General features: G+C 48.9%; 10 protein-coding genes across 10 annotated transcripts; 5 read left to right on the forward strand and 5 right to left on the reverse strand.

Moving 5' to 3' along the window:
* Positions 1-908: 908 nt before the first annotated feature.
* Positions 909-2,108, forward strand: SPE2 (adenosylmethionine decarboxylase SPE2; the record flags this gene model as incomplete). The annotated part of the gene is made up of 1 exon (XM_002554044.1): positions 909-2,108. One exon carries the CDS (start codon positions 909-911, stop codon positions 2,106-2,108), a length of 1,200 nt encoding a protein of 399 aa, XP_002554090.1.
* A 326-nt stretch (positions 2,109-2,434) lies between these two features.
* GAD1 (glutamate decarboxylase GAD1) lies at positions 2,435-4,138 on the forward strand (the record flags this gene model as incomplete). Its single annotated transcript, XM_002554045.1, has 1 exon — positions 2,435-4,138. The coding sequence occupies one exon, from the start codon at positions 2,435-2,437 to the stop codon at positions 4,136-4,138; it is 1,704 nt and encodes a 567-aa protein (XP_002554091.1).
* Positions 4,139-5,344: 1,206 nt separating this feature from the next.
* Positions 5,345-5,512, forward strand: HOR7 (Hor7p; the record flags this gene model as incomplete). The annotated part of the gene is made up of 1 exon (XM_002554046.1): positions 5,345-5,512. One exon carries the CDS (start codon positions 5,345-5,347, stop codon positions 5,510-5,512), a length of 168 nt encoding a protein of 55 aa, XP_002554092.1.
* Positions 5,513-6,844: 1,332 nt separating this feature from the next.
* Positions 6,845-8,292, forward strand: ECM33 (Ecm33p; the record flags this gene model as incomplete). Its single annotated transcript, XM_002554047.1, has 2 exons — positions 6,845-6,905; positions 7,085-8,292. 2 exons carry the CDS (start codon positions 6,845-6,847, stop codon positions 8,290-8,292), a joined length of 1,269 nt encoding a protein of 422 aa, XP_002554093.1.
* A 547-nt stretch (positions 8,293-8,839) lies between these two features.
* KLTH0E14146g (GLTP domain-containing protein) lies at positions 8,840-9,430 on the reverse strand (the record flags this gene model as incomplete). The annotated part of the gene is made up of 1 exon (XM_002554048.1): positions 8,840-9,430. The coding sequence occupies one exon, from the start codon at positions 9,428-9,430 to the stop codon at positions 8,840-8,842; it is 591 nt and encodes a 196-aa protein (XP_002554094.1).
* A 231-nt stretch (positions 9,431-9,661) lies between these two features.
* RPG1 (translation initiation factor eIF3 core subunit a) lies at positions 9,662-12,580 on the reverse strand (the record flags this gene model as incomplete). The annotated part of the gene is made up of 1 exon (XM_002554049.1): positions 9,662-12,580. One exon carries the CDS (start codon positions 12,578-12,580, stop codon positions 9,662-9,664), a length of 2,919 nt encoding a protein of 972 aa, XP_002554095.1.
* A 160-nt stretch (positions 12,581-12,740) lies between these two features.
* SEC18 (AAA family ATPase SEC18) lies at positions 12,741-15,032 on the reverse strand (the record flags this gene model as incomplete). The annotated part of the gene is made up of 1 exon (XM_002554050.1): positions 12,741-15,032. One exon carries the CDS (start codon positions 15,030-15,032, stop codon positions 12,741-12,743), a length of 2,292 nt encoding a protein of 763 aa, XP_002554096.1.
* A 304-nt stretch (positions 15,033-15,336) lies between these two features.
* EMC10 (Emc10p) lies at positions 15,337-15,972 on the reverse strand (the record flags this gene model as incomplete). The annotated part of the gene is made up of 2 exons (XM_002554051.1): positions 15,337-15,666; positions 15,733-15,972. 2 exons carry the CDS (start codon positions 15,970-15,972, stop codon positions 15,337-15,339), a joined length of 570 nt encoding a protein of 189 aa, XP_002554097.1.
* Positions 15,973-16,181: 209 nt separating this feature from the next.
* Positions 16,182-17,744, forward strand: YOS9 (Yos9p; the record flags this gene model as incomplete). Its single annotated transcript, XM_002554052.1, has 1 exon — positions 16,182-17,744. The coding sequence occupies one exon, from the start codon at positions 16,182-16,184 to the stop codon at positions 17,742-17,744; it is 1,563 nt and encodes a 520-aa protein (XP_002554098.1).
* Positions 17,745-17,835: 91 nt separating this feature from the next.
* On the reverse strand, positions 17,836-21,837 carry SPT7 (SAGA histone acetyltransferase complex subunit SPT7; the record flags this gene model as incomplete). Its single annotated transcript, XM_002554053.1, has 1 exon — positions 17,836-21,837. The coding sequence occupies one exon, from the start codon at positions 21,835-21,837 to the stop codon at positions 17,836-17,838; it is 4,002 nt and encodes a 1,333-aa protein (XP_002554099.1).
* Positions 21,838-22,010: the final 173 nt, after the last annotated feature.

Consider the following 22,010-nt stretch of genomic DNA (forward strand, 5'->3'; position numbering starts at 1 on the left):
TGCAGGTCGCGCATGGGTTCTTGGATGTAGACACGCTTCTGGCATTGTGCTTGGCCGCGTTGCGTATTAGCCGTGCCTCTCATACGGCAGAAGCATCATAAACTGAAAACACCCGTTTAATCGCTCATCTATTGAACATCAGTAATAGTTTGCAGTTTCATACTCGGGGGACATTTCGTATTTTCTAATGGCGTATCGCCGTCTTGTCTTGTACCTCTTTGGGACTTTTCTGTAACCTTTTTAAAGAACTACCCGGCGTTTATGCTAGTTTCGCTGCTGCCGCCCAAGGTGAACCCTTCACGTGAAAGGTGTCCTGATCTAGTATTTAGGGCAAGCAATCATATCGATGGCTTTTGTTGTATTTACAACTAAGGCCCGCCTCGTAGCAACATTGAGAGCTTCTGGGATCTTTTAAAACAGCTGTGGGACCCTCTTAGCTATGCCATGGCCACCCAGGCAGTGTGAACAATTTGCTGTTCTAGTTTCCCTGTTAGATCATCGGCATTAAAAGATTTGGAATTTATTCGAAAAAAAAATTTTAAGTATTTAGCAATGGGCATCGCCGTTAGAACTTGATTTTGTAAAGCATTGACGGCTACATTGAAGGCATCCGTATCACAAGTTACTCTCAAGGTCTCTAAGCGTGCGGAGCAGCAGTAACACTCAGTCGTGGACTATTTAGTAATAGTTGAACGAAGACTAGCTCTCTTACAACAGACAAAGAACAGCCCTTTTGACGCCGTTAACAAGCTTTCTGCTTTACAATAAAAACTTTATGCCAGGTGAGGACAGATCTTTCCTCTACAACAGACCAGCAAAGCCACGATAACAACGCTCGCAGATTTAAACACCTCAATCGGATTTTTTGACCATATCTCTTATTCACAAACCACTACCGCAAAAGTGAAATGACCGTTGCCCTCAACGAACAAAACCCCCACTCGTACATCGACAGCGAATTGTCGGCCAACCTAGACTCCACGGACGCTTTCGAGGGTCCTGAAAAGCTCCTGGAGATCTGGTTTTTCAAAAGTGCGCGCTGCGTGCCTGACAGGAACCGAACTCTCCGTTCCATTGACTTCAACACCTGGGTGCGGCTACTGGAACTGGTGAAATGCCAAGTGCTCTCGATGAAGAAGACGGAAAAGATGGATGCGTTCCTGCTGAGCGAATCTTCGCTCTTTGTGTTCGACCACAAACTCACACTTAAGACTTGCGGTACCACCACTACGCTGTTCTGCCTCGAGCAGCTGTTTCGCGTGGTGCGCGAAGAGCTGGGCTGGGAACTTTCTAGCCACGGAAAGGTCAACCCTTACAAGGTATTCTACTCAAGACGCTGCTTCATGTTCCCAAAGAAGCAGCAGTCGATCCACCAGAACTGGGAGGACGAGACAAATTACTTGGACCAGTTTTTCTGCAACGGTAAGAGTTACCTCGTCGGCCGCCTTGGTCAGACCAATCATTGGAGCCTATACGTCACTGAGACTAACAATGAGATGGGCGGCACGGGCACCGCCGGCAAGGGGGGCTGCGAAGGCCGTGACGAAGACGACGACGAGACCATGGAGATGCTGATGACAGGACTCAGACCATCTAAGTCGAAACAGTTCGTGACAGCTCGTGAGCCTGGACAGCCTATCGCCAGCGACGGCGAAGACGAGGGCCATACCTTGGGCCGTCACGTGACTGTTGGCACGGGCCTTGACCAAGTCTACGACAACGTGCGCGGCGTTTCGTTCCAGCAAGACGCATTTGCCTTCACTCCCTGTGGCTATTCTGCCAATGTTGTGATGGATGAGGAGTTCTACTACACCCTTCATGTGACGCCTGAGGACGGCTGGTCCTACGCGTCTTTCGAGAGCAACGTGCCCGTGAAGCATGTGAGCAACGGCTCCCAAGACAACTTCAGCGTCATGCAGCGCGTGCTGTCCGTTTTCGAGCCCTCAGACTTCTGCCTCACCTTTTTCTCACGCGACAGCATGAACGACAACTTTCTCAAGCTTCAGAAGATCTCAAGCAACATTAGTGGTTACACTCGTAAAGACAAGATCATCTACGATCTTGACGACTACCAGTTGCTTTACTTGAGGTTCGAGCGTTCTAACTAGCACCGCACAATGAGAGCACGCAAATGGGGCGCGGTAGATGCCCGGCGAGCGGCGGACGATGTCTACTGCAGACAGAAGGTAGTTCTGATTTCTGCGTGTGTACAGCATGTAATATTTATTTACGTAAGTTAGTGCACCGCGTGCGGAACGAGAAATAGGGTTTGCTTTGAAGTAAGCGCAAAGAGATCAAGACTGGAGGAGTATAAAAAGGGCGAAAGCTCGCGAGGGAGAACAAAGCTTTGCCTAAAGTCTTGGCAAGCATTTGGACTTTAACAAGCTATTTTTAGCGTCCAAAATAACTTCGAAGCTCATCTCAATTAAACGCAATGTTGCACAAGCATAACCCAAAGCACGTCCACGAACGCTCGGAACACTTCGGCCGTAGTGGCGATTCGCTTTCGAACAGCTACAAGCTGTTGTCGGACGATCTTCAAAAGATCGCTTTAGAAGGCGACAGTGAGTTGCAGACTAAGCACAGGTCGCTTGGCAGCTCTTACACGATCCCTCAAACGGGGCTGCCAAGTGAGGCAGCCTACGAACTAGTTCACAACGAGCTGACGCTTGACGGTAACCCACATCTCAACCTGGCCAGTTTCGTGAGCACAACGTCGACACAGACCGCGCGCAGACTCATTATGGAGAACATCGAGAAGAACCTGGCGGACAACGACGAGTATCCACAGATGATCGAGCTAACGCAGCGGTGCATTTCAATGCTGGCGCAGCTGTGGAAGTGTGGTAAAGACACGAAACCTCTCGGTTGCGCGACTACAGGGTCGAGTGAGGCTATCATGCTCGGCGGGCTGGCGATGAAGCGCCAGTGGGAGAAAAAGATGAAGGAGGCCGGCAAGTCGACTGAAAAGCCTAACATCATCATGTCTAGCGCAGCGCAGGTCGCGCTGGAGAAGTTCGCTCGCTACTTCGACGTGGAATGCCGTTTGGTGCCCGTTTCGCACGAGTCGGACCACCACTTGGACGCGGCTAAGCTGTGGGACTACGTGGACGAAAACACCATCGGGTGCTACGTGATTCTGGGTACGACGTACACCGGTCACCTGGAGAACGTGGAGGAGGTGGCAGACGTGCTCTCGCAGATCGAGAAGCAGAACCCAGGGTGGGGTAACACGACGATCCCAATCCACGTGGACGGGGCCTCGGGTGGCTTCGTCGTGCCCTTTGCGTTCTCTGAGAAGCAGATGGCCGCCTTCAAGCTAGCGCGCTGGGGTTTCAACCACCCCCGTGTGGTGAGCATCAACACTTCGGGCCACAAGTTCGGGCTCACCACGCCCGGGCTGGGCTGGATCCTGTGGAAGGACGACGAATACCTGCTGCCCGAGCTGCGCTTCAAGCTGACGTACCTCGGCGGTGTCGAGGAGACGTTCAACCTCAACTTCTCGCGCCCCGGGTTCCAAGTCATCCACCAGTACTACAACTTCCTGACGCTGGGCGAAAAGGGCTACAAGAGCCTGTTCGACAAGGCGCTGTTCACGGCACGCACCTTCAGTCACGCACTGTTGGAAAGCGACGAGTTCAAGGGCCACTTCGAGGTCGTCAGCAGCATCCACGAGCGCATTGACGGCGGTGAGTCTCGCCTGCACGACTACATGACCGAGCCCGAGAGCTTCAAACCGGGCGTGCCCCTGGTCGCGTTCAAGCTTTCGAAGCAGTTCCACGAGAAATACCCGGAGATCCCACAGGCGCTGGTGTCGTCGCTGCTGCGCAGCCACGGCTGGATTGTGCCCAACTATCCACTGCCCGCGTCGACGGACGGCTCCGACAAGTGGGAAGTGCTGAGAGTCGTGTTCCGCTCCGAGATGAGCTTGGACCTGGCCCAGCTACTGCTGAGCCACATCTTGCGGGCCCTGCGGAAGCTGGTGAAGTGCTACGAAGGCGTGGCTGAGACCGCGGACGTGGACCAGCGCCGCGACGCCATCTACCGCATGCTTTTGACGCTGGCGGAGCCTGAGGGCGCAGAACCCTCCGAGGAAGATGCCAAGAAGCGCCGGAAGAACTACCGCGGCACGTGCTAGCCTGCTAGCCAGCCTGCTTGCCAGCTCCCGCGTCCTGCGCGGGCCGGACTTACGTAACTTCATATAATGACGAATTCCAAGCAAGAAAAGCTTGAAGCCTGTGCTCCCGACGTCATTTCCACGCGCATAAGAGATCCGCAGCAGTCTCACGTGGTAAACCCGCTCACCGCTTTCTCTTCCTGCGAGCTACGTCATTGCCGCGCGCGGGAGACGTTACGCCGAATCCTCACGTGCTTCACACGTGCTGCTCCCTGTCGCTCACCACGTCATCGCTCACACGCCCTCAACGCCCGCACGCTCTCAGCGCTCCTTTCCCACGTGCGTGTCGGCCCGGCTTCCGGTGGCTAGCCGCGGGTTCGCTTCCGCTCGCCGTCTCCCCTTGCCTGCTGTGCCCTGGCCCGCCCAGCACTCGCCGCCGTATTGCACTAGCACACCGCGGCATTTAGTCCTATGACGTAGCGCCACACAAGCCCCTTCCTTATCACGTGACCCAAAGCGAGCGCCGTGCGCCCGCTTTGCGGTACACTTTCGTATAGAACGCCCGTCAGACCCTTCCCGCCTACGCATGCTTCTGAGTGATCCGCACTCCCGACCCTTGCCACTCAGCGAAAGTTTCGCCGCCTCTTGCTTTCCGCTGTCGCCCCTCAACCGCAAACTCCGTCGTCACGCGCAATGCTGATTGCAGATGACTCTCACTTCTAGCCAGTCCACTCCCTGCGTTAGTTCTAACGAGGTGATAGCGTAATCATGGTTCTTGCTCCCTCTTCTGGCCGCCCCTCTTTTCTTCAAAGACCCTCCGAGGCCCCGGGCGCCGCAGCTGCGAAGACAGCAACAATAAAGACCGCAGCGGCGGGGCTTGCCATGCATGCGCAGTAGAGCGGCTGCAGAGTCCAGCCTTCTTCGGCGGCCGCTGCGTACAGGGATTTCTGTGAGCCAAATACGGCATTTGGCTGCAGAACCAAAAGCTGGCTTGGGCCAAAGACAACATGGGAGATAATGCTGCCAATATTACCGTAATTACCAAAATTGCCCGTATTGCCAATATTAGACATGGCGTGGCTGCGAAAGAAAGAAAGATAGCAGGATAGCGGGCGGGGAGGCAATGTATATAAGGGGAGCAGGGGCGAGGGATAAGCTGTAGATTATTTCGTTCGGAAGAAAATATCGACTACAAACTCGAAAAACTATCACTCAATAATATCAATAATGAAGTTCACCACTGTTTTCGCCGCCGCCGCCGCCGTCACCGTCGCCTCCGCTGCCAACAGCTCCAACTCGAGCAGCTCCAACGCCGCCCCAGCCGCTGGCTCCAACGCCGTCGGCTACACCGCTGCTGGTGCCGCCCTTGCCGGTGCCGTCGCTTTGTTGATGTAAAGCATCACAAGCAGGACCCAAAAGATAAGTTATGGCAGTTGCGCGTTGGCTTTGTTTAGATGACAGTTGTATTATGTATGGTATGTAGCAATTAATACAACGCGTGAGCGATTATAGAAAGCAGGAGAAGAGAGAGGCCTAGACGGGCTCGGGACAAGGGCTGTGCCTTGGGACTGCGCCGCCCGGTGTCACGTGCGCCGCGGCCCTGCGGCGTGCGTACTAAGCGATATTCGGTCACGTGATATGCGTATCATGATATCACTGTCTACGCGCATCTTACTTGAGTACTCGTTGTGTACACGCTTCTCGCTCGGGCACTCACTGTTTACGTAACTCACTCTCCACGCACGTCGCAGGGAACGAGGTCCGGTCATCTACCTCGTGCCTAGCACCTCGGCTCGACGCAGAAACAGCGGGGTCCTTTACGCGCAACCCGCTGCCCCTGAAGTGTATAAGTAGCGGCTGTCGCGCGAGGAGACGCGATAGCACATAACGCAGCGCGGAACTGATGGCGAACCGCCCATGGAGCAAACGCCAGCAAACCCGCCACTCCCGTCGCCAGCGTCAGAACGGGCGCAAGCGCGCACTCGCGTTCACGTGTACACCGCGTGGGCGGCCCACCGACTGAGATCACGTGTGCTTGCCACTTTCACGTGATCGTCGTCGTGTGCGATCCCTCCCGTTTCCAGCGACCTCGCGTAGCACGAAGACTGCCAAGCCTGCGTTCCTGCAGATGCTCCAAAGCACCCAACAGGCGCCGCGGCCGGCGCCCGGCGTCCAGGCCTCTCTGCGCACACGTGGTTTCCCAACGGCCGACCACGTCCCTGCGCTGTGCTCCGCGCACACCACCCGACCAAACGCGCCGCGAAAACGTCCTGGCATTCCGTACTTCGACGGTCCGTTCGAAAGGCCGGCCTTACCGCGCCCGCAGCCGCCGGGCAAAAACAGAGCTCCCTACTCGTCACGTGAGTGAAACCGCGAGCCGAAATCACGTGCGTCTATTTATTTCCTTTCCAGATCGGGCAACGCCACGTCGCGACCAATGGTATCTCTTGCTGGAACGCCATATCCGTGCACAAACGTGCCGCGCCCGTCCGAGCCACGCAGTATGGAACGGGAAGTTTCGTAAACAGAATCAGACGCGCACAAGGCATAAAATTTTTTTTGGTATCTCGTGGAAGCATGGAGTGCTTAGACTCGGAAGCATCGTGGCACGGTGGAAGCAGCCGCAGGAGGCGTATATATATATTTGTGGAAGTTTGTTGGGTCGCAGGCTAAAGACGTTCCCACAAGAATCAGCTCGACGCATTTTTCCAGCTCTATTCTCTCGCTATGCAATACAAGACCGGAGTAGCCACCGCCGCCCTGCTGAGCGCCACTGCCCTCGCAGCCAGTATGTGAAACACCAAAAAACACGAAGGGAAACCGAGACCCGGAAGCCGGCAAACGCTCGATGTGCATCGCCACGGATCGCAGTTCCGTTTCGAGGATTTGTCTCAACGGGCCGGTTCCTCGGGCCCCAGCCCGTCCATGGGTTATTGCCTGCCCCAGTATACTAACTCAGCCTTCCAGACTCCACCACTAGTGTGCCTTCCTCCTGTTCCATCAAGTCCGGTTCCACCGTCACTGCGCAGGCCCAACTTGACCAGTACTCTGGATGCCAGTCTCTGGTCGGTGACCTGAACATCGGTGGTGACTCCTTGACCGGCTCCGCCTCCCTCGCCAACGTCGAGGAGATCGACGGTTCTTTGAATGTCGTCAACGCCACCCAGTTGGTTTCCTTTGCTGCCGACAAGCTGAGCTCCATCTCGGGTTCTTTGAGCATGAAGCAGTTGACTCTGCTGCAGTCTGCCTCTTTCGGCTCTCTGCAGGAGGTTGACACCATCCAATTCATCACCCTGCCCGCTATCAGCAGCATTGCCACCAACCTGAAGTCTCTGAATAGTCTGGAGATTTCTGACACCAACTTGGAGTCCATCGACGGTTTCAACAACTTGGAGACTGTCACCGACTTCAACGTCAACAACAACAAGAACCTCGCCAAGATCGACTCCAAATTGAAGTCAGTGTCTGACTCTTTGCAGGTTGGTTACAACGGTGACGAGGCCGATGTCAAGTTCGACAACTTGGTCTGGGCTAACAACATCACCCTGCGTGATGTCAGCTCCGCCTCTTTCGCGAAATTGACCAAGGTCAACCAGTCTCTTGGCTTCATCAACAACTCCATCGAGTCCCTGAACCTGTCTGTTGGTACCGTCGGTGGTACTTTGACCGTTGTTTCTAACGACGACTTGACTGACCTCGACTTCTCCAACTTGACCTCTGTTGCTGGTGGTGTTGTCGTTGCCAACAACTCCAAGCTCTCCAACATTGACGGTTTGAGCAAGTTGCAGACTATCGGCGGTGCTTTGACCGTTATCGGTAACTTCTCTGTCTTGGACCTCGACTCTCTTAAGTCTGTCAAGGGTGGTGCCGACGTTGAGACAAAGTCTTCCAACTACACTTGCGACTCTTTGAAGAAGTTACAGAAGAACAATGCCATCCAGGGTGACGCTTTCGTTTGCAAGAACGGTGCTACCTCTACTTCGATCAAGTTGAGCTCCGCTTCTGGTTCCGAGACCGCCTCCGAGTCTAGCGCTTCCAGCGGAACCAAGACCGCTACTGCCTCTACCATCTCTTCGAAGAGCTCCTCTTCCAAGTCGAGTGGTGGCGCTGGTGCTCAAATGGCCCCTGTTTCCTTCATGGGTGCTGTCGCCGCTGTTGCCGTTGCCTTGTTGTAAGCAGGCAATATTGCGTACAATGGGTAATAATAGCCGGTGTTGCCTCCCCATCGACGCAACTTCACCGCATGTCGAATATATGCCCTGTGGTAATTTTTAATTCTTTCATCTTCTCCTTCGTCTTTACTCGTTATTAGGCGCTTCCGAATAACAGTGTCTGGGTCCTTTATCGTTTTGGAGACACGCTGGGACCATAAGATCGCAAACACGGGGAACCTCACTTAACTCCGTGTCTGCGAAGCTCAAACATGACTGATGTGCATCTTTTGACAAGAAGCACACAGCGCTTCAAAGGTCGCCATTATAAAACCATTATGTTGTTAACTTCAATAAAAACTATAATTTGCTCGTTTGTTTATAAGCGCTTCTCTATCTTGCTTACCATGGCCCCAGTTTGACGCTGGAAGAGGATAGCCCTCAGTCTTGTTCTTCTGAAGTTCGTTTTTTAATCTCGATGGTATATTCTTCGAGGTCGCCAGGTGCTTGAGAGGCCAAAGAGATCTTCTATTACATATCTGCGACTTAACATTCGCTGCTATATTAAGTTTTACAAGTCCTTGCAAGCAACGCCGAGGAAATCGAGCAAAATGGCGACGATCTTCTCGAGCGCCTCAAGCCAGGCCTTCAATTGCGCGTTCACCTTCGTCTGGTCTGCCCCCAGCTTTGCGAAAAAGTCTTTTCTGTAAGGACAGGCTTTCATTGCCAGCTTGAATACCGGTCTGATCAGCATACCGTGGTGCTTCGTTAAAGTTTTGTTGTAAGCGTCAGTGAAAGTCTTTGACAACTCCAGGCTTGGGTTCTCCACGGTTTCACGCATGGCTTGCGCAGTGAATTGCAAACCTCTGTTCAGCCACAAGAGGCCCTCTGACGCAGACTTGTGTCCTGAACCGCGTTCGTTGGTGACCAAATCCTGTAGGGTGATAGACTCGGCAGGGGCAGCGGTTAGTCTCTTGCGAATTTTTGTGATGTTCCCCGTAAGATCTTTCTGAACCACAGTGAAGGCTGAGTTGCCCAAGAGATCAAATAGCTTGACGAGAGACTCTGAGGCATCCAGGAATTCAGATGTCGATATCTTGTTTTCGCTGTCCACAGGGACAGCTTCAAAAGAAGTTTTCATTTCATCGAAGAACGTGCTCATGTTGGGCTGGTTTGGGCGTGTTGATCTGAGGGAGAAGAGGCCAAGTCGCTTCTTCCTTGATAAATAAATGTTGATGTGTTCCAAGTGGTAAGGTACAAGCCTCGCGACATCTGAATTTCCGTGGACTGTGATCTCATTTCATGGCATTCGCTCCACCGTTCCATAGAACGTTTCTCTGCACTTGAAGTCCTGGATCAATTAGTCTAAAACACTAAATCTTATGTACACTTATTATTGTCTATTCATTCTCTTCAATCTCATTCTTTCGGCGAAAGTCATTTCTTGAGCTGGAGCAGCCGCTGCTGGAGCAGCCGCTGCTGGAGCTGGCGCTGCTGGGGCTGGCGCAGGAGCTGGTGTGGGAGTCTGCACTGGGGCAGCGCGAACTGGTTCCGGAGCGGGAGCAGCTGGTGTGCTTCTGGCCGCGGATCTAGCAGGCGCAGCGCTTGGTACTTCAACACCTTGTCTTCTCAACCTCATGGCTTCGGCGAAAGAAACCTTACCAGCAGGTGGGGCGGCAGGAGCAGGAGCAGGAGCAGGAGCAGCCTTTTGAGAGGTCATTTTTCTCTCGATAGCCTCTTCTCTTTCTCTTTGTCTCAGGTAGAGTTCGTCCTTCTCCTTGTTGATTCTGGCGCGCTCCTCACGCTCCTTTCTCATACGCTCAGCCTCTTGTTCGGCCTCGATCTCAGCCTTCCTCTCTGCAACCAGCTGCTCGTAACGCTGTTTGCGAACCTCTTCGATACGTGCGTTCTTGGCAGCCTCGAGTTTGGCAGCGCTCTCAGCCAACTGCTTCTGGTATTGAGCTTCCTTCTCGGACATCATGCCAGCTTTGAATTTCTTGAAGTCGTCGCCCATCTTGGAGAGACGCTCGTGCAGCTTCAGATGTTCTGCATGCTCTTTCTTGGCAGCGTCTAGCAACTTCGCTCTCATGTTGTTGTAGTTTTCTAAGTCTCTAGTCTCCTGCTTCTCAGCGTCTTTCTCGAGTAGGGGCAGCTCCACCTTTCTGAAAGCTCTTTCAGTGTGGTCTAGCCTCTTGAAAGCAGTCCTCATACGGTCCTCTAGCTCCTTCTTGTCCTTAGACAGCTGCTCGATCGTCATCCTTCTAACGTCCTCTGCAGTCAGCTTCTTAGCATCCTTAGGGTCGATATGAATGATGCCCTTAGCGTTGACCTCCTCAATCAACTTTAGCATTTCCTTTTCTCTCACCAAAGCCTTCTCACGTTCCAGTTTCTCCTCGGCACGGCGCTTAGCTTCGCTTTCCATTCTTGCATCGGCAGCTGCCTTCTCCTCCATAGTACGTCTCATTCTCAACTCAGCTGCTTGCTCGGCAGTCAAGTACTTACCAGACTCTGCTCTCTTTCTTTCCTCCAAGTGCTTAGCTCTTTCTTCAGCAGCCTTTCTTTCACGAGCGATGGTGTCGTTGGATTGTTGGATCAAGTTCTCACGAGCCACCTTAACCTTGAACATGTAGGAGCCGTCTGAGAAACCTTCGACTTCCTTTAAGAGCTTGGCTAAATCACTCAAGTGAGCACGGATGGCAGCATTTCTGGTAACGACAGGCTCAGGGTCATTTTCGGCCTCCAATTCCTCGCCCTCCGTCTTAGCTTCGTCCTCTTCATCCTCGTTTCCCTCAGCCTCCTCAGTGGTGCTTGTGTTGACACTTGTCAAAGCTTCGAAAGGATCCTTGCTAAACGTGATTGTGTCGGTTTCGTGATCGATAGTGAAAGTGACGTAGTCCTCCATAGCAGCCTGCATTAGGGACTTCTCAATCTCAAGCTCATTCAGCTCGAAAGGACCGGGCAAAGTGACAAAAGCGGAAAGATCTTCAGACTTGATGCTTTCATAGGCTTCCGAGATTCCGACAAAGATTTTCCTGACGATGTAGTTTCTCAAGGGAGCCGTATAAGACTTGAAGTATGGCTTGGCCTCCAGGGCAGGGAGCAAGTCAGTGAGCTTCTGTTTGATAGACTTGAAGTCGAACTCATCACCCAACAGCTCGTGTAGCTGCTTGATTTCATCATCGACCTTGGAGTACACAGTTTCCTCTGTTGCCGCCTCGATTAGACCCGTTCTTGTTGGCTTAGACTCCAAGTTCAAGAGGTTGCACAAGCGGATTAGTGGATCAAACCCAACAAAAGGAAGATCGTCGGCTGGAACAGACAATGATGCTAGCATAAAAGTGGAAGCATAGAAGTGGAAGTCTTTCTCAGTAGCATTCGGGTTCTTCAAATACAGCTTGAAAAACTTCTCCCACGCAGCGGCGTTCAAGAGGTAGTTCCCAGAGACAAAAAATATTTTGGCTAAGTTCTCGTAATAGTTAGCCAAAACCGAAGGCTTAGTGGGCCTCTTAGACATTGCCATCAGATGGTGGACATCTTCAATAGATCTGAAAGCTTCGTGCCACAGTTCCAACTTGACAGAAACGTTCACTTGTTGGAAACGCTGATCCAAGTATCTCTGTAGAGTATCTGGGTCGGCTAAGTTGACAGTGTAGTTGTTGTATTTTTGCTGGTAGTTGGCTGCGTCCAAGTGCTGACGAAGCATCTCGGCCAATCTCTTGAACTCGTTTTTACGCTTGTATTTCAAGCAGAAGTTCATAGTACGGTTCACGACACCGGAGTAAGTAACCTCGAGCTGCGAGTTGTTTCTAAGGAGATCCAACACAGCACGGTACGACTCCCAAGTGAATCTTAACCACGAAGTAATTGCTTCATCATTGAAACCAGCAACAGACTGTTCTTCCTCAGAAGCGGAAATGAGAAGGTTCTCGGGGGTCACACCGCCTTCCAAATCATCGTCAGCATCTTGCTCTTGCTCGTCAGCCTTGGCCTGCTCAGATGCCATTTTAACCTCGATAGTGTCAATGAACTTACGAGAAACAACACCCACAGAGCTCAAACCTTCTGGGCTGATTTGCATGTTCTTCTTGTACTGATGTAAACCATCTTTAATGATCTTACCCTTCTTCAGATCAACACCTAACTCCAGGAACTTGAACACAATTGGCTCGAGAGCTCCAGGCTGGGCCCAACGTGTCCTTCTGGAGGATAGATAGGCATAAAGTGACTGTAGAGCGGCCAAAGGCTCTCCAACGGAAATAAGCTCTTCGGCTCTTTTCAGGGCGTTCTCAGGACGCAAAACAGGTGGAGCCATCCTTGATTGTTGTTGGTCTTGAAGTTTGAGATGAGATACGTCCGGCTATAACACTATGAAGTATGAAAATTTTGCATTATTTTGGAGCGAAATATATATACTTTTAAACGAAACTCCAGTTTGAGAAATAAGCTGTCAGTAGGATGTCAGGTGTCGGTGCTTAGACTGACTGCGCCATCAACTCCACTATTTCATTGACAGGATTCTCATCAAATCTGGCAGTTTCGATATTCGTGAGCGCCTTTTTTATGCCAACATTCAACTTGAGGCCAAGTCTCGAAAATTCATTCAGAACCTGGACCCTGCCGGCATCATCGAGGAAATCAGTTTCTATCATCACGTTGTTGAACTCGTCAAGGTTTGTGATGTTAGGCACGGCTATTTCATTGTCAAAGCAGCTCAACAGGTCCATCTGTTGCAAAACAGAATAGGTGGAAGTTGTTGAGATGAGAAGCAAACGGCGATCTTTGGGGGGTTTACGTTTCAGGTATACCTTCAAAACCTGAAGGATGTTGTTAGAAAAGCGAGGGCCAATTGGTACCCAGTCGACTAACGTCTCAATAGAGTCAATAACCAAAATATTTAGCGGTGATTTGTACGCGTCCCTAAAAGTGTTGTCGATGTATGCAATCTTCGCACTCTCGGACATGCCGGCTATTTCCTCCGGGGAAATTAGTCTTATAAAAGGGAACTCTGACTTCAAGCCGATAGCAGCCGCTAAAGCAGTCTTACCGGAGCCAGCCGGGCCATGAATCAACAGAGACACTAGCCTGGATTTGTCACTATCCCTGACCTGGCGCACGTAACGCTGACCATTTTTTAAAATATCTTCCACTCTTGTAGAGTAGGGAATAACACCCCCCTCAACGCACGTTTTTAGGTCCTCTTCGCTTATTCCGAATGCTGGAGTAACTTCGTCGAGGGCGCTTAGAAACTCCTGCATTGTGACTTTCATGGCAGCAATGTCCTTAGGGTTTAATTTCGTGCTGCCCTTCCCAATGCTCACAGTTTTGTTGATTGCGAAAGAGCTGGCACTTTTGACTAGACCCTCAATTTCAGCACCGGAAAAGTTTTTAGTGAGCGCGGCAAGCTCTTTTAAGTTGACATCTGGTGCCATCATGTTATTCTCGCGCATCTTTTTCGTCTGGATTTCAAGAATCTGAAGTCTGCCATGTTCATCTGGAAGCTGGATTTCGACTTGCACTTCAAAACGACCTGGACGAAGCAATGCACTATCAATCAAATCCTTACGGTTCGTCATACCTATAACAAGGATATTATTGAGCTGGTCTACACCGTCCATTTTAGCAAGCAGTTGGTTGACAACATTGTCTCCCACACCTGTACCATCGCCGCGTGAACCTCTCTGTTTGAAGACAGAATCTAACTCATCAAAAATAATGATGTGTAGTGATGACTCTTCACCCTTTGCCTTGTACTCGGCCTCGGCATCTTTGAACAAATTACGGATGTTTTCTTCTGACGAGCCGACGTATTTGCTCAAAATTTCCGGACCATTGACAATCTTTGGCTCTTTGGCATTCAACATTGTACCTATTTTCCGGGCGATCAGCGTCTTACCTGTCCCAGGAGGCCCATGAAGAAGCAACCCTTTGACATGGGAAATGCCCAGTTTTTCAATGACTGCTGGTGGGAAGATTCTACTCGCAAAAGCTCTTCTGAATATTTTCGTGAACTCTTTGTCTAGACCTCCCACGCCTAAGTCCTCAAACTTGAAGTCAGGCCTTATAACAGCATCTGACCTCGGTCTCAAAGAGTTGCCGGACTTCAAATTTACTAGCCCATCTCTGCCCTTGAAGTAGTTTATCTGCGTCTGCTTTATAAGAATTCCCTTTGTTTCGATCCCTGTTGAGATAGGGGTGACAATCTCAACGTCACCAAGATCGATGGTTTGTAAGCCTTTGACCTTGATATCAAAAATATGGCCTTTGTACTCGAATATTAGGTACTGAGTAGGAGAGAATATCTGAGACTCAAAGTTTTTGAGAAACTGCTTGGCAAGGTCGTCTTGCTCGAATTGCGTGTCTACAGCTTTTCCTTTGGATCTAAAGCTAATTTCGAGATCCAACGTACCCAGATATGCGTGTTTTCCGCTATACTGAAAAAGATCAAACGCTCTGGCTTGGACTGCTTGGTTTAGGGACCAGCCGCCCCAAGTTCTCTGATTACCATTGAAGCCAATGGTGCCAGGTGGCACGTCGTTCGAGTGCTTCGTCGTGAAAACAAAGAGATTGTCGACGAGCACGTATATGTTATCAGGAAAGTCAGATGGCGACACAGCTGCAACATTGGCAAGCGCGAACGCGTTATTAGGACAGTTGGCCACAGCCAAGTGACGAGGGGACATGTCAACATTGGACATGTTTGGAGGGGCATTGTGCGTAGCCCTTCCAAAAGATGGTAGCTTACCAGCTAATCCGAACTTCTCCATTACTTTGAGGTACCGGTTTATTCTCGCAGGTTCTCTTTCTCAATGTGAGTGGCTACTATTAAAAGTATCTGTAAGATATAGCTATAACTAATTGATGAACTCTGCCGTGAAGGACGATCACAGCATCTCATATCCTTAAACGTTAAAGATAATCATTGCCGTCGGTTCTGAATCGCTCAAGCCCTTCGAGAGCATGAGTGTCTTAAACTCTTTGTTTAAAGCTGTCGCGTAGAATTCCAAACGCCCATCATTGTGTTTACTTTTTTATAAAACGTTGAACATCACCGGGCGCGAATGAGTTGCATCACTGGGAGCTGTTGCCAGCACTGGAGATGGCGTAAAGGACTAGTCCGATCAGAATAAACTTCCAGTTCTTTTGGATGAAAGATCTGTCATCAATCTCGATATCCTCTCCAAGAGACGCAGCAGAAGGATTCGACATGGCTTTTTTATCTTCGTATGTCTTAGTGGTCTTTCTCAGTTTTGTTACCTGAGCTTCTGGCCCTGCCACTGGCGCTCTCAGTAATGGCTGTATTCCCTTGGCGTTAGGATTGGGTTTCAACGACAGCTTATACAGAAGGTGAGTATTTTGACTGGTATCGAGATACAAATCATAGCGCAGAGGATGCCTTAGCTGTTGAAGGGTTAGTAAGCTGTCTTGGAGAAATAGGGATGAGAAGAAAGGGGAATGTTATCATACGTTGAGGTAGGAGAAACAGGAGTAGTAGTTCTCCGCCATCTGAGCACCCACGCAGTAGCTGTCTTCCTTGAAAGAGTCATTGATATCCGCAATGTCCACGAAGCTTAATTCCGGGTCGTAAATTAACGTGGCAAGTGGGACTTTCTCGCTTTGCCCGGGCTTTTGCATGAAGAGCGGTATGCGGACTTCAGAGCCAAGCACGGCTGTCACACATAGAAGAAAGACACATAAAAACCTCATCAACAAAAAAGTACTGTATTCGACTGTCGGCGTCTGGAAGAAAATGCGAACCTGAGGAATAGCCTATTGCGGCGGTTTTGAAAGCACTCTTGGTAGGCTCAGGTTTTTGTTTTGGCACATTTGACACAGATACGAACTTTAGAAAACGAGATCTAAAGTTTCATCTTAAAAAAAGGTCATCGAAGTTTCGTGAACTTAATCCGCGGTCAATGAGGATTAAAGCTTCGTTAGCCCTGGCGACGCTTTGGGGGCAGCTCAGGCTGGTGAGCTGTTTTGATCTGATGGGGGACAAGAGCAGCCTTCCTAGGTATTCGGTGAACTATGTTGATCCAGAGACGCTCGACCAGTTGTTATCCTCAGAAAACTCATCTACGCTCAGAGATAAGGTTATGCAACTTGACGGCAACAGCAAATTCTTTGCTCCCAGTGTAAAGATTGAGTCCATAGCAGAGAACAGTACCGAACTGCAAGTTCAAGCTGATCAAGTTTTAAAGCAGAGCTACGATATCATAACCGAAGAGCTGACGGACACATGCCTAGAATATCCAACAGATTTTTGGATCTATAGGTTCTGCTTTGGCAAGAATATCACACAGTTCAACTATGTGGATGGTAAGGTCAGCCTGCACTATGTCTTAGCCAAACTTCGTCTGGCAGATCAAGATGACGTTCAACTCCTCCATAAACTGGGGCGCTATTATGTGAGTGAGAGCGGAGGTGATGGTGATTACTGTGCAACAACCAATGATGCGCGTAGAGTTGAAGTTCGATACTTGTGCCAACCCGGCATTGATCACATCGCGATAATACGTGTACGAGAAACAACATTTTGCCACTATGAAATCGAAATCGCGGCTCCACAGCTTTGCCAATATGAGCTTCTTTCCGTAGGAGAAAGAAAGGTAACCGCGCACCCAATTTTTTTCACCACTAATCCTGATGCGGATTCGATTCGATCTCTATTAGAGTATAGTCCAACTTTTCTTGGGAGTGGTTTCTACTTTCTGCAGGAGAGGTCTAATCCAAAATTTACCGGAATGAGAAATAACGCCGCCTCAAAGCTCCTGTATATTGAGGAATTGAAGCTAAGCGGTGAGGATGCTGAACTTGACCCATCAGAGAAACTCTTCTTTGACAGAGCTGCCAACGCTTTTCAAGAGATCATACTGAAAAACCTTTTTCCGAAGTCGCAAAATCTTCCACTGACCATAGAGGATGCATTTGTTTGGTTTGTTGAGGTTGTTGATAAGAGGGGTGATCACCTTTGCATACTCAGGGTTGGGGTGGAGTCAGGAATCGCGAGTATTTCTTTTGATCAGAGTGGAGAAAGCGGGCTCAATTTCCGCGGCAACGCTTTCCAGCCGGTCCAGCGTGCTTCATCGTTCGCGACTGGAGTTGAAGCTAGCGAAATCACTTTGGGCTTCAAAGAAGATCACACTGCTTTATCCGTGCAAGCTGAAGGCGTTGAACCCCAGAGACATGATAATTTCGCAGCCAGATTAGTATCGAAACTTAACGAAATTGATGAAAATACTCAAGGTGAAGGCTGGAGTATAATAACAATGCAAACCATGGAGCCTTTAGAAGATGCTAGTCTTACGCCTGGAGCGCTGACAGCGTTAGAACCCGGGCCTGAACAAGATACAGTCAACGTCGCTGGGGGCACTGAAAAGCCTGAGGACATAACAAAAACAGCTCCAGTTGAGAAGCAAGGTCCCGAGCAGGGTTTTGAAACCCCAAAGGAAGCATTTGTTGAACATGATGAACTATGAATCTGTATAAAGCGGTTTTTAAAATTACATTAAACGAAAGGACACAAGTCCTGATATATTGGCTGGGAACTAGAGCTTGCAACAGTACCCTTCAGTCAGAAACCTTGGGCAAGCTTAACGTAAAAGTCTCGGGTGAGGTATTATCGACACTATTTGCAGCTGACAATCTTCTTGAATCCATGGAATCTACAAGGGGCTCACTGTTGGGCTGATCCGGCTTCTCTGTTTTGATAGCCACCTGTGACGGTGGAAGATCTGGTGCGAAAAAGGCATCTGCGACTGGTTTCTTTTTGTAATTAGTGTTAATTTTGCCGGTGGGTGGTAGCCTAGGCTTTCCGGAAGATTTTGATTTTGAAGGCATTTCGTCATCTTCAGGTAACACTTCGAAGAGGTCTTGCTCGGCCTTAGGAGAAACACTCTCATGGGGACTCTGCTTATTGTTTTTTAAGCTTTGAACCTTAAAGCGATTAAGGGCTTTCTCTAAAAGCGGCTGCAGGGTCTTCCAGTATTTTCCTTCTTTAATGCTGCTCGTAGCAACATCTGAGTAAACCACGTCGTTAAACTCTTCTGGCTGGATCTTTTTATCTTGGACTTTAGCTTCGGAACCTTTTCCTTGAAATTGAAAAGTTAATAGTTGAAGTGGGACGGAGTTGCTCAAGACCCCGAACTCCCGGTCCAGGCCAAGATCTTTGAAGCCAAAAAAGTCCTCTCCGGTTATTTCAGACGAGAAGTCGCCTGTCATGAAGCTTTGACTCTCATCCTCAAAGTTTCTTTCAGATAAATCCTGTAGAGTAGGCCTCAACAAGTCTTTTAGGAAGTTGTTGAGTTTGAATTTAATGTCCCTCAATTTATTGTTCTTTTTGACAAATTCGGCTTCAATATACGAATACAGGTCATCAGGTTTGTTAATCCCATTTTCTAAGAGAGCCATTTGCAAAATCTCGTAAGAGCTTTTAGGGTTCAGAGAAGTGCTTTCATGGTGAATCTTTATTGTCTTGATAATGTTGGAAAGATACTCGCCAGCAATTTCGGTGAGCATGTTAGTCGCTACAGGCTGTGTACTCTCAAATCCGTTTGACATTGCAATTTTAGACACATTTTTGTGCATTAAGCGCCACATCAGCTTTTTGTCATGTTTTTGATTACGCGTTGGAAGTCTAGAAACCGGGTCGAGGTCTAACTCGTCATCGATACAGGTGAACTTGTACTTGTGGGTATCCCATATCTGGTTGTTGGCATTGTTGGTGCTGTTTTTGATTTGCTGAGAGGGATTCTGAGGATTCTGAAGCATTCGTATAAGTGCAATTTTATGACAAATGTGCCTTATTTCTTGTATTAATTGGATGTTTCCGTTGATCTTGGGATTGAGGCCCTTTTCTCTATTAGCCAAGAAATCGCTATGTTGCATATTTCCTGTTGCTAAGACAGATTCAACCAGCATGCTTTCTTCTTCATCAACAACGACCTCATCTATACCTTTGTATGCGATCGCCGGAACAGAATTTGCAACATTGTATTCGGTTAAAAAATTCGCATCGTCAATTTCAATTTCCGTTGATTGTTTGTCAACGTCGTTTTCACTGCTCATATTTGATTGTTGTTGTTGCTGTTGTGAAGCAACGTTTTCGTCATCCTCCTGTTTCATCACTGTACCGAACCCGTTCTTCATAATAGATTCTTGCTCAAGTTTCCTTCTCTGTAATTCAGCTTCTTGTTGCTCCTTATATTCCTTGACAAATTGGTCAAACTCTTTCATCTTGCTTGGGTTCCTTAGTATTGCGGGAGCCTTGTTGTTTAGGCAATGGCCCTGGAACAAATTTGCTCTCTTGATACAGAGGTCCGCACGAACAGTAGCAGTGCAACTTTTCCAGGTTGACAACTCCAGGTCATCCTTGTCGTCATCTTTTTCGACCAAATACATGTTAGATTCGCCGTCCTCATCCTCTTCATCTTCCTCTTCTTCATCTTCATCTTCCCTGTCCTTTGTAGCCTCTTCTTCGTTGTCGACCTTCTCCAGGTTATCCTCTTCGATTTTCACGCCCTTTGAAGGCGCGTTTTGTTGTGAAGCATCGTCTAATAGGCTTGTTTTCCCGTTATTTTGGTGTGTGGTCTCGTCGCTCGACTGTGCGTCCATGTTTACGTCACGCTGTGATTCAAGTTCCTCATTCAAAGCATCATCCTTTGAACTAGTGGCTTTCTGACCTTTCAGTCCTTTGCCTGTTGTTGCTTCTGAGCTGCCTTGGCTTTTGAGTCCTGACATATGGTCGGTTGTTTTAGCACTTTTTTCCCCCGGCGCGTGCTTTAAACCTCGTACGTTGCCTCCTTTTCTTCCTGTACCCGAGGCCTCTTCTTCCTCAACGTCGCCATCTTTGCCATTTTCTTTGTCGATATCCTCCAATTCTTTCTCGACTTCTGAACGATCTCTTATAGTGATATCTGGAATCAGAGGGATTAAAGACAAAGACTTCTTCTGCATGGCAATTGCATGCGTCCTTAAAAAATGTTTGGGGTCCGAGTTATACGTAAGGCAGTTTTTCCAAATCAGCAACACATCATCGACAAACTCTTGCTTTGAATTGTATTGAAAAGTTTTCAGCTTTTTCAGAACGGTATTCAAGTCCATGGGCTTTTTAATAACTTGATAGTAGTTCGGCGCTTCTCTTTTACTAACTTTGTTCAAAAAAGCGGTAGAATGTTCGGTGTAGTTACGGAGCTCAAGTACCACCTTTTCGCATGCATCATAAAGTTCTTCTTGACCTATCTTATCGTCAGATGCCCATTTAGATCGGTTCTTCCGTACATCCATTATTAGATGTCGCAATTCATAATCTGAGATGTCAAGCTTCGTCTTGTTTTCTTGAATAGATGCAAGCAAATGTTTCAATGACAGGTTTGCCGATCCGAGGTTCACTGAAATCGCAGACATGTGCACATCTTGAGGTTTAACCTTCTTAACAGCTTCTTCGTCATCAGATGAGTTGTCTCCCTCTTTGTCAACAGACTCAGAAAGTTCATGATGTCTTCTTTTCTTGGATGGCTCCAAAAGTTTATCGCTCTCTTCGAGCTTTAACCTTTTCATGAGGGTTTCTCGATCATTTTCGAAATTATGATATATTTTGTTGAAGTTTTCTATTATTGCTTGAGTATCGTTCACACCCAGCGCCGAGAGCGTGTCTTTGGATATATCTAGGACCAATATTAAACGGCCGAATTGGTCGTATACCGCTTCTGCTGAACTAGGGTCTGATTTAGTGTCGTTATTGGGGGTTTCATCAACATTTTCTTGTTCCCCGTCATCCTCGTCATCATAATCATCATCTTCCTCTTTATTCCGTGAATCAAGATGGCTGCTGGCCTCCGGTTTAGATAAGGGTTCTTCAGCATCCAAGGAAACAGCTTGTGAGAAAGGCAAATCCACGTTCTTATTTCCTTGTTCTGCATCACACAGCGGTTCTATAGCGCTCTCCCAAAGGACATAGCGAAGCTTCAAAGATAGGTTTCCTATAAATTCTGTGCCACTCATCTGTTGCTGCAAATTCTCCAGATCCACTTCAGAGAAATCGGGCTCCATCAAAGGATCTGCCTCCTTCTTAACTGTATCTCCATTTTGTTCGTCATTTTGGTTGCCAAAGACTCCGTCTTGTAAACTGTTAGTTTCTTGAGGTACTCCGTCTGTCGGACTTGCCGACTGGTCCTCATTGGAGTTGTTTGGATTTGCAGCGCTTGTGTTCTTAGTCTCATTGCCTGCAATGTTGAGGTTTTGATCTTGGCTTCGATCTTGCTTCCGATTGGGGCCGTCGCTATGCACCGACGGGCTTGCTGCCTCTGCAGAACCGCTGTTGGTGAGCGCTTCCTCGAGCACCGGCTCCACCTTCTTCACGACGTCCAGAGAAACATTGCTATTTATGAGCTCCATCCACACCTTCTCCTTGTGCGAAGGGTCTTGAATCGTCAGGACCTTATTTAGCACAATAAGCTGTGGAGGTGTGAGATACTGATGAAATGTGTTGCTTTGAAAGAGCTGGTCGGCATAATGAAGCAAAACTTTTGGCTCAGTTTTTTGATAATTAGAAAGCGGTTCCAGCAGGCCCATCGCAGCAGCCTTTTGCTTTAAAATGAGCTTCTCAAAGCACAGCTTTCATAGTGATGGCTTTTGAATTAAGCGGCGTATGTACATTTTCAGTATTGTCAAAATATCTGATCATGTGACCCAACTGGCTCCTTTTATGTGAAGTGATGACAGCGTCAACTTTTATTCATTACTTC

The sequence above is a fragment of the Lachancea thermotolerans genome (assembly GCF_000142805.1).
Source record: "Lachancea thermotolerans CBS 6340 chromosome E complete sequence".
NCBI lineage: Eukaryota > Fungi > Ascomycota > Saccharomycetes > Saccharomycetales > Saccharomycetaceae > Lachancea > Lachancea thermotolerans.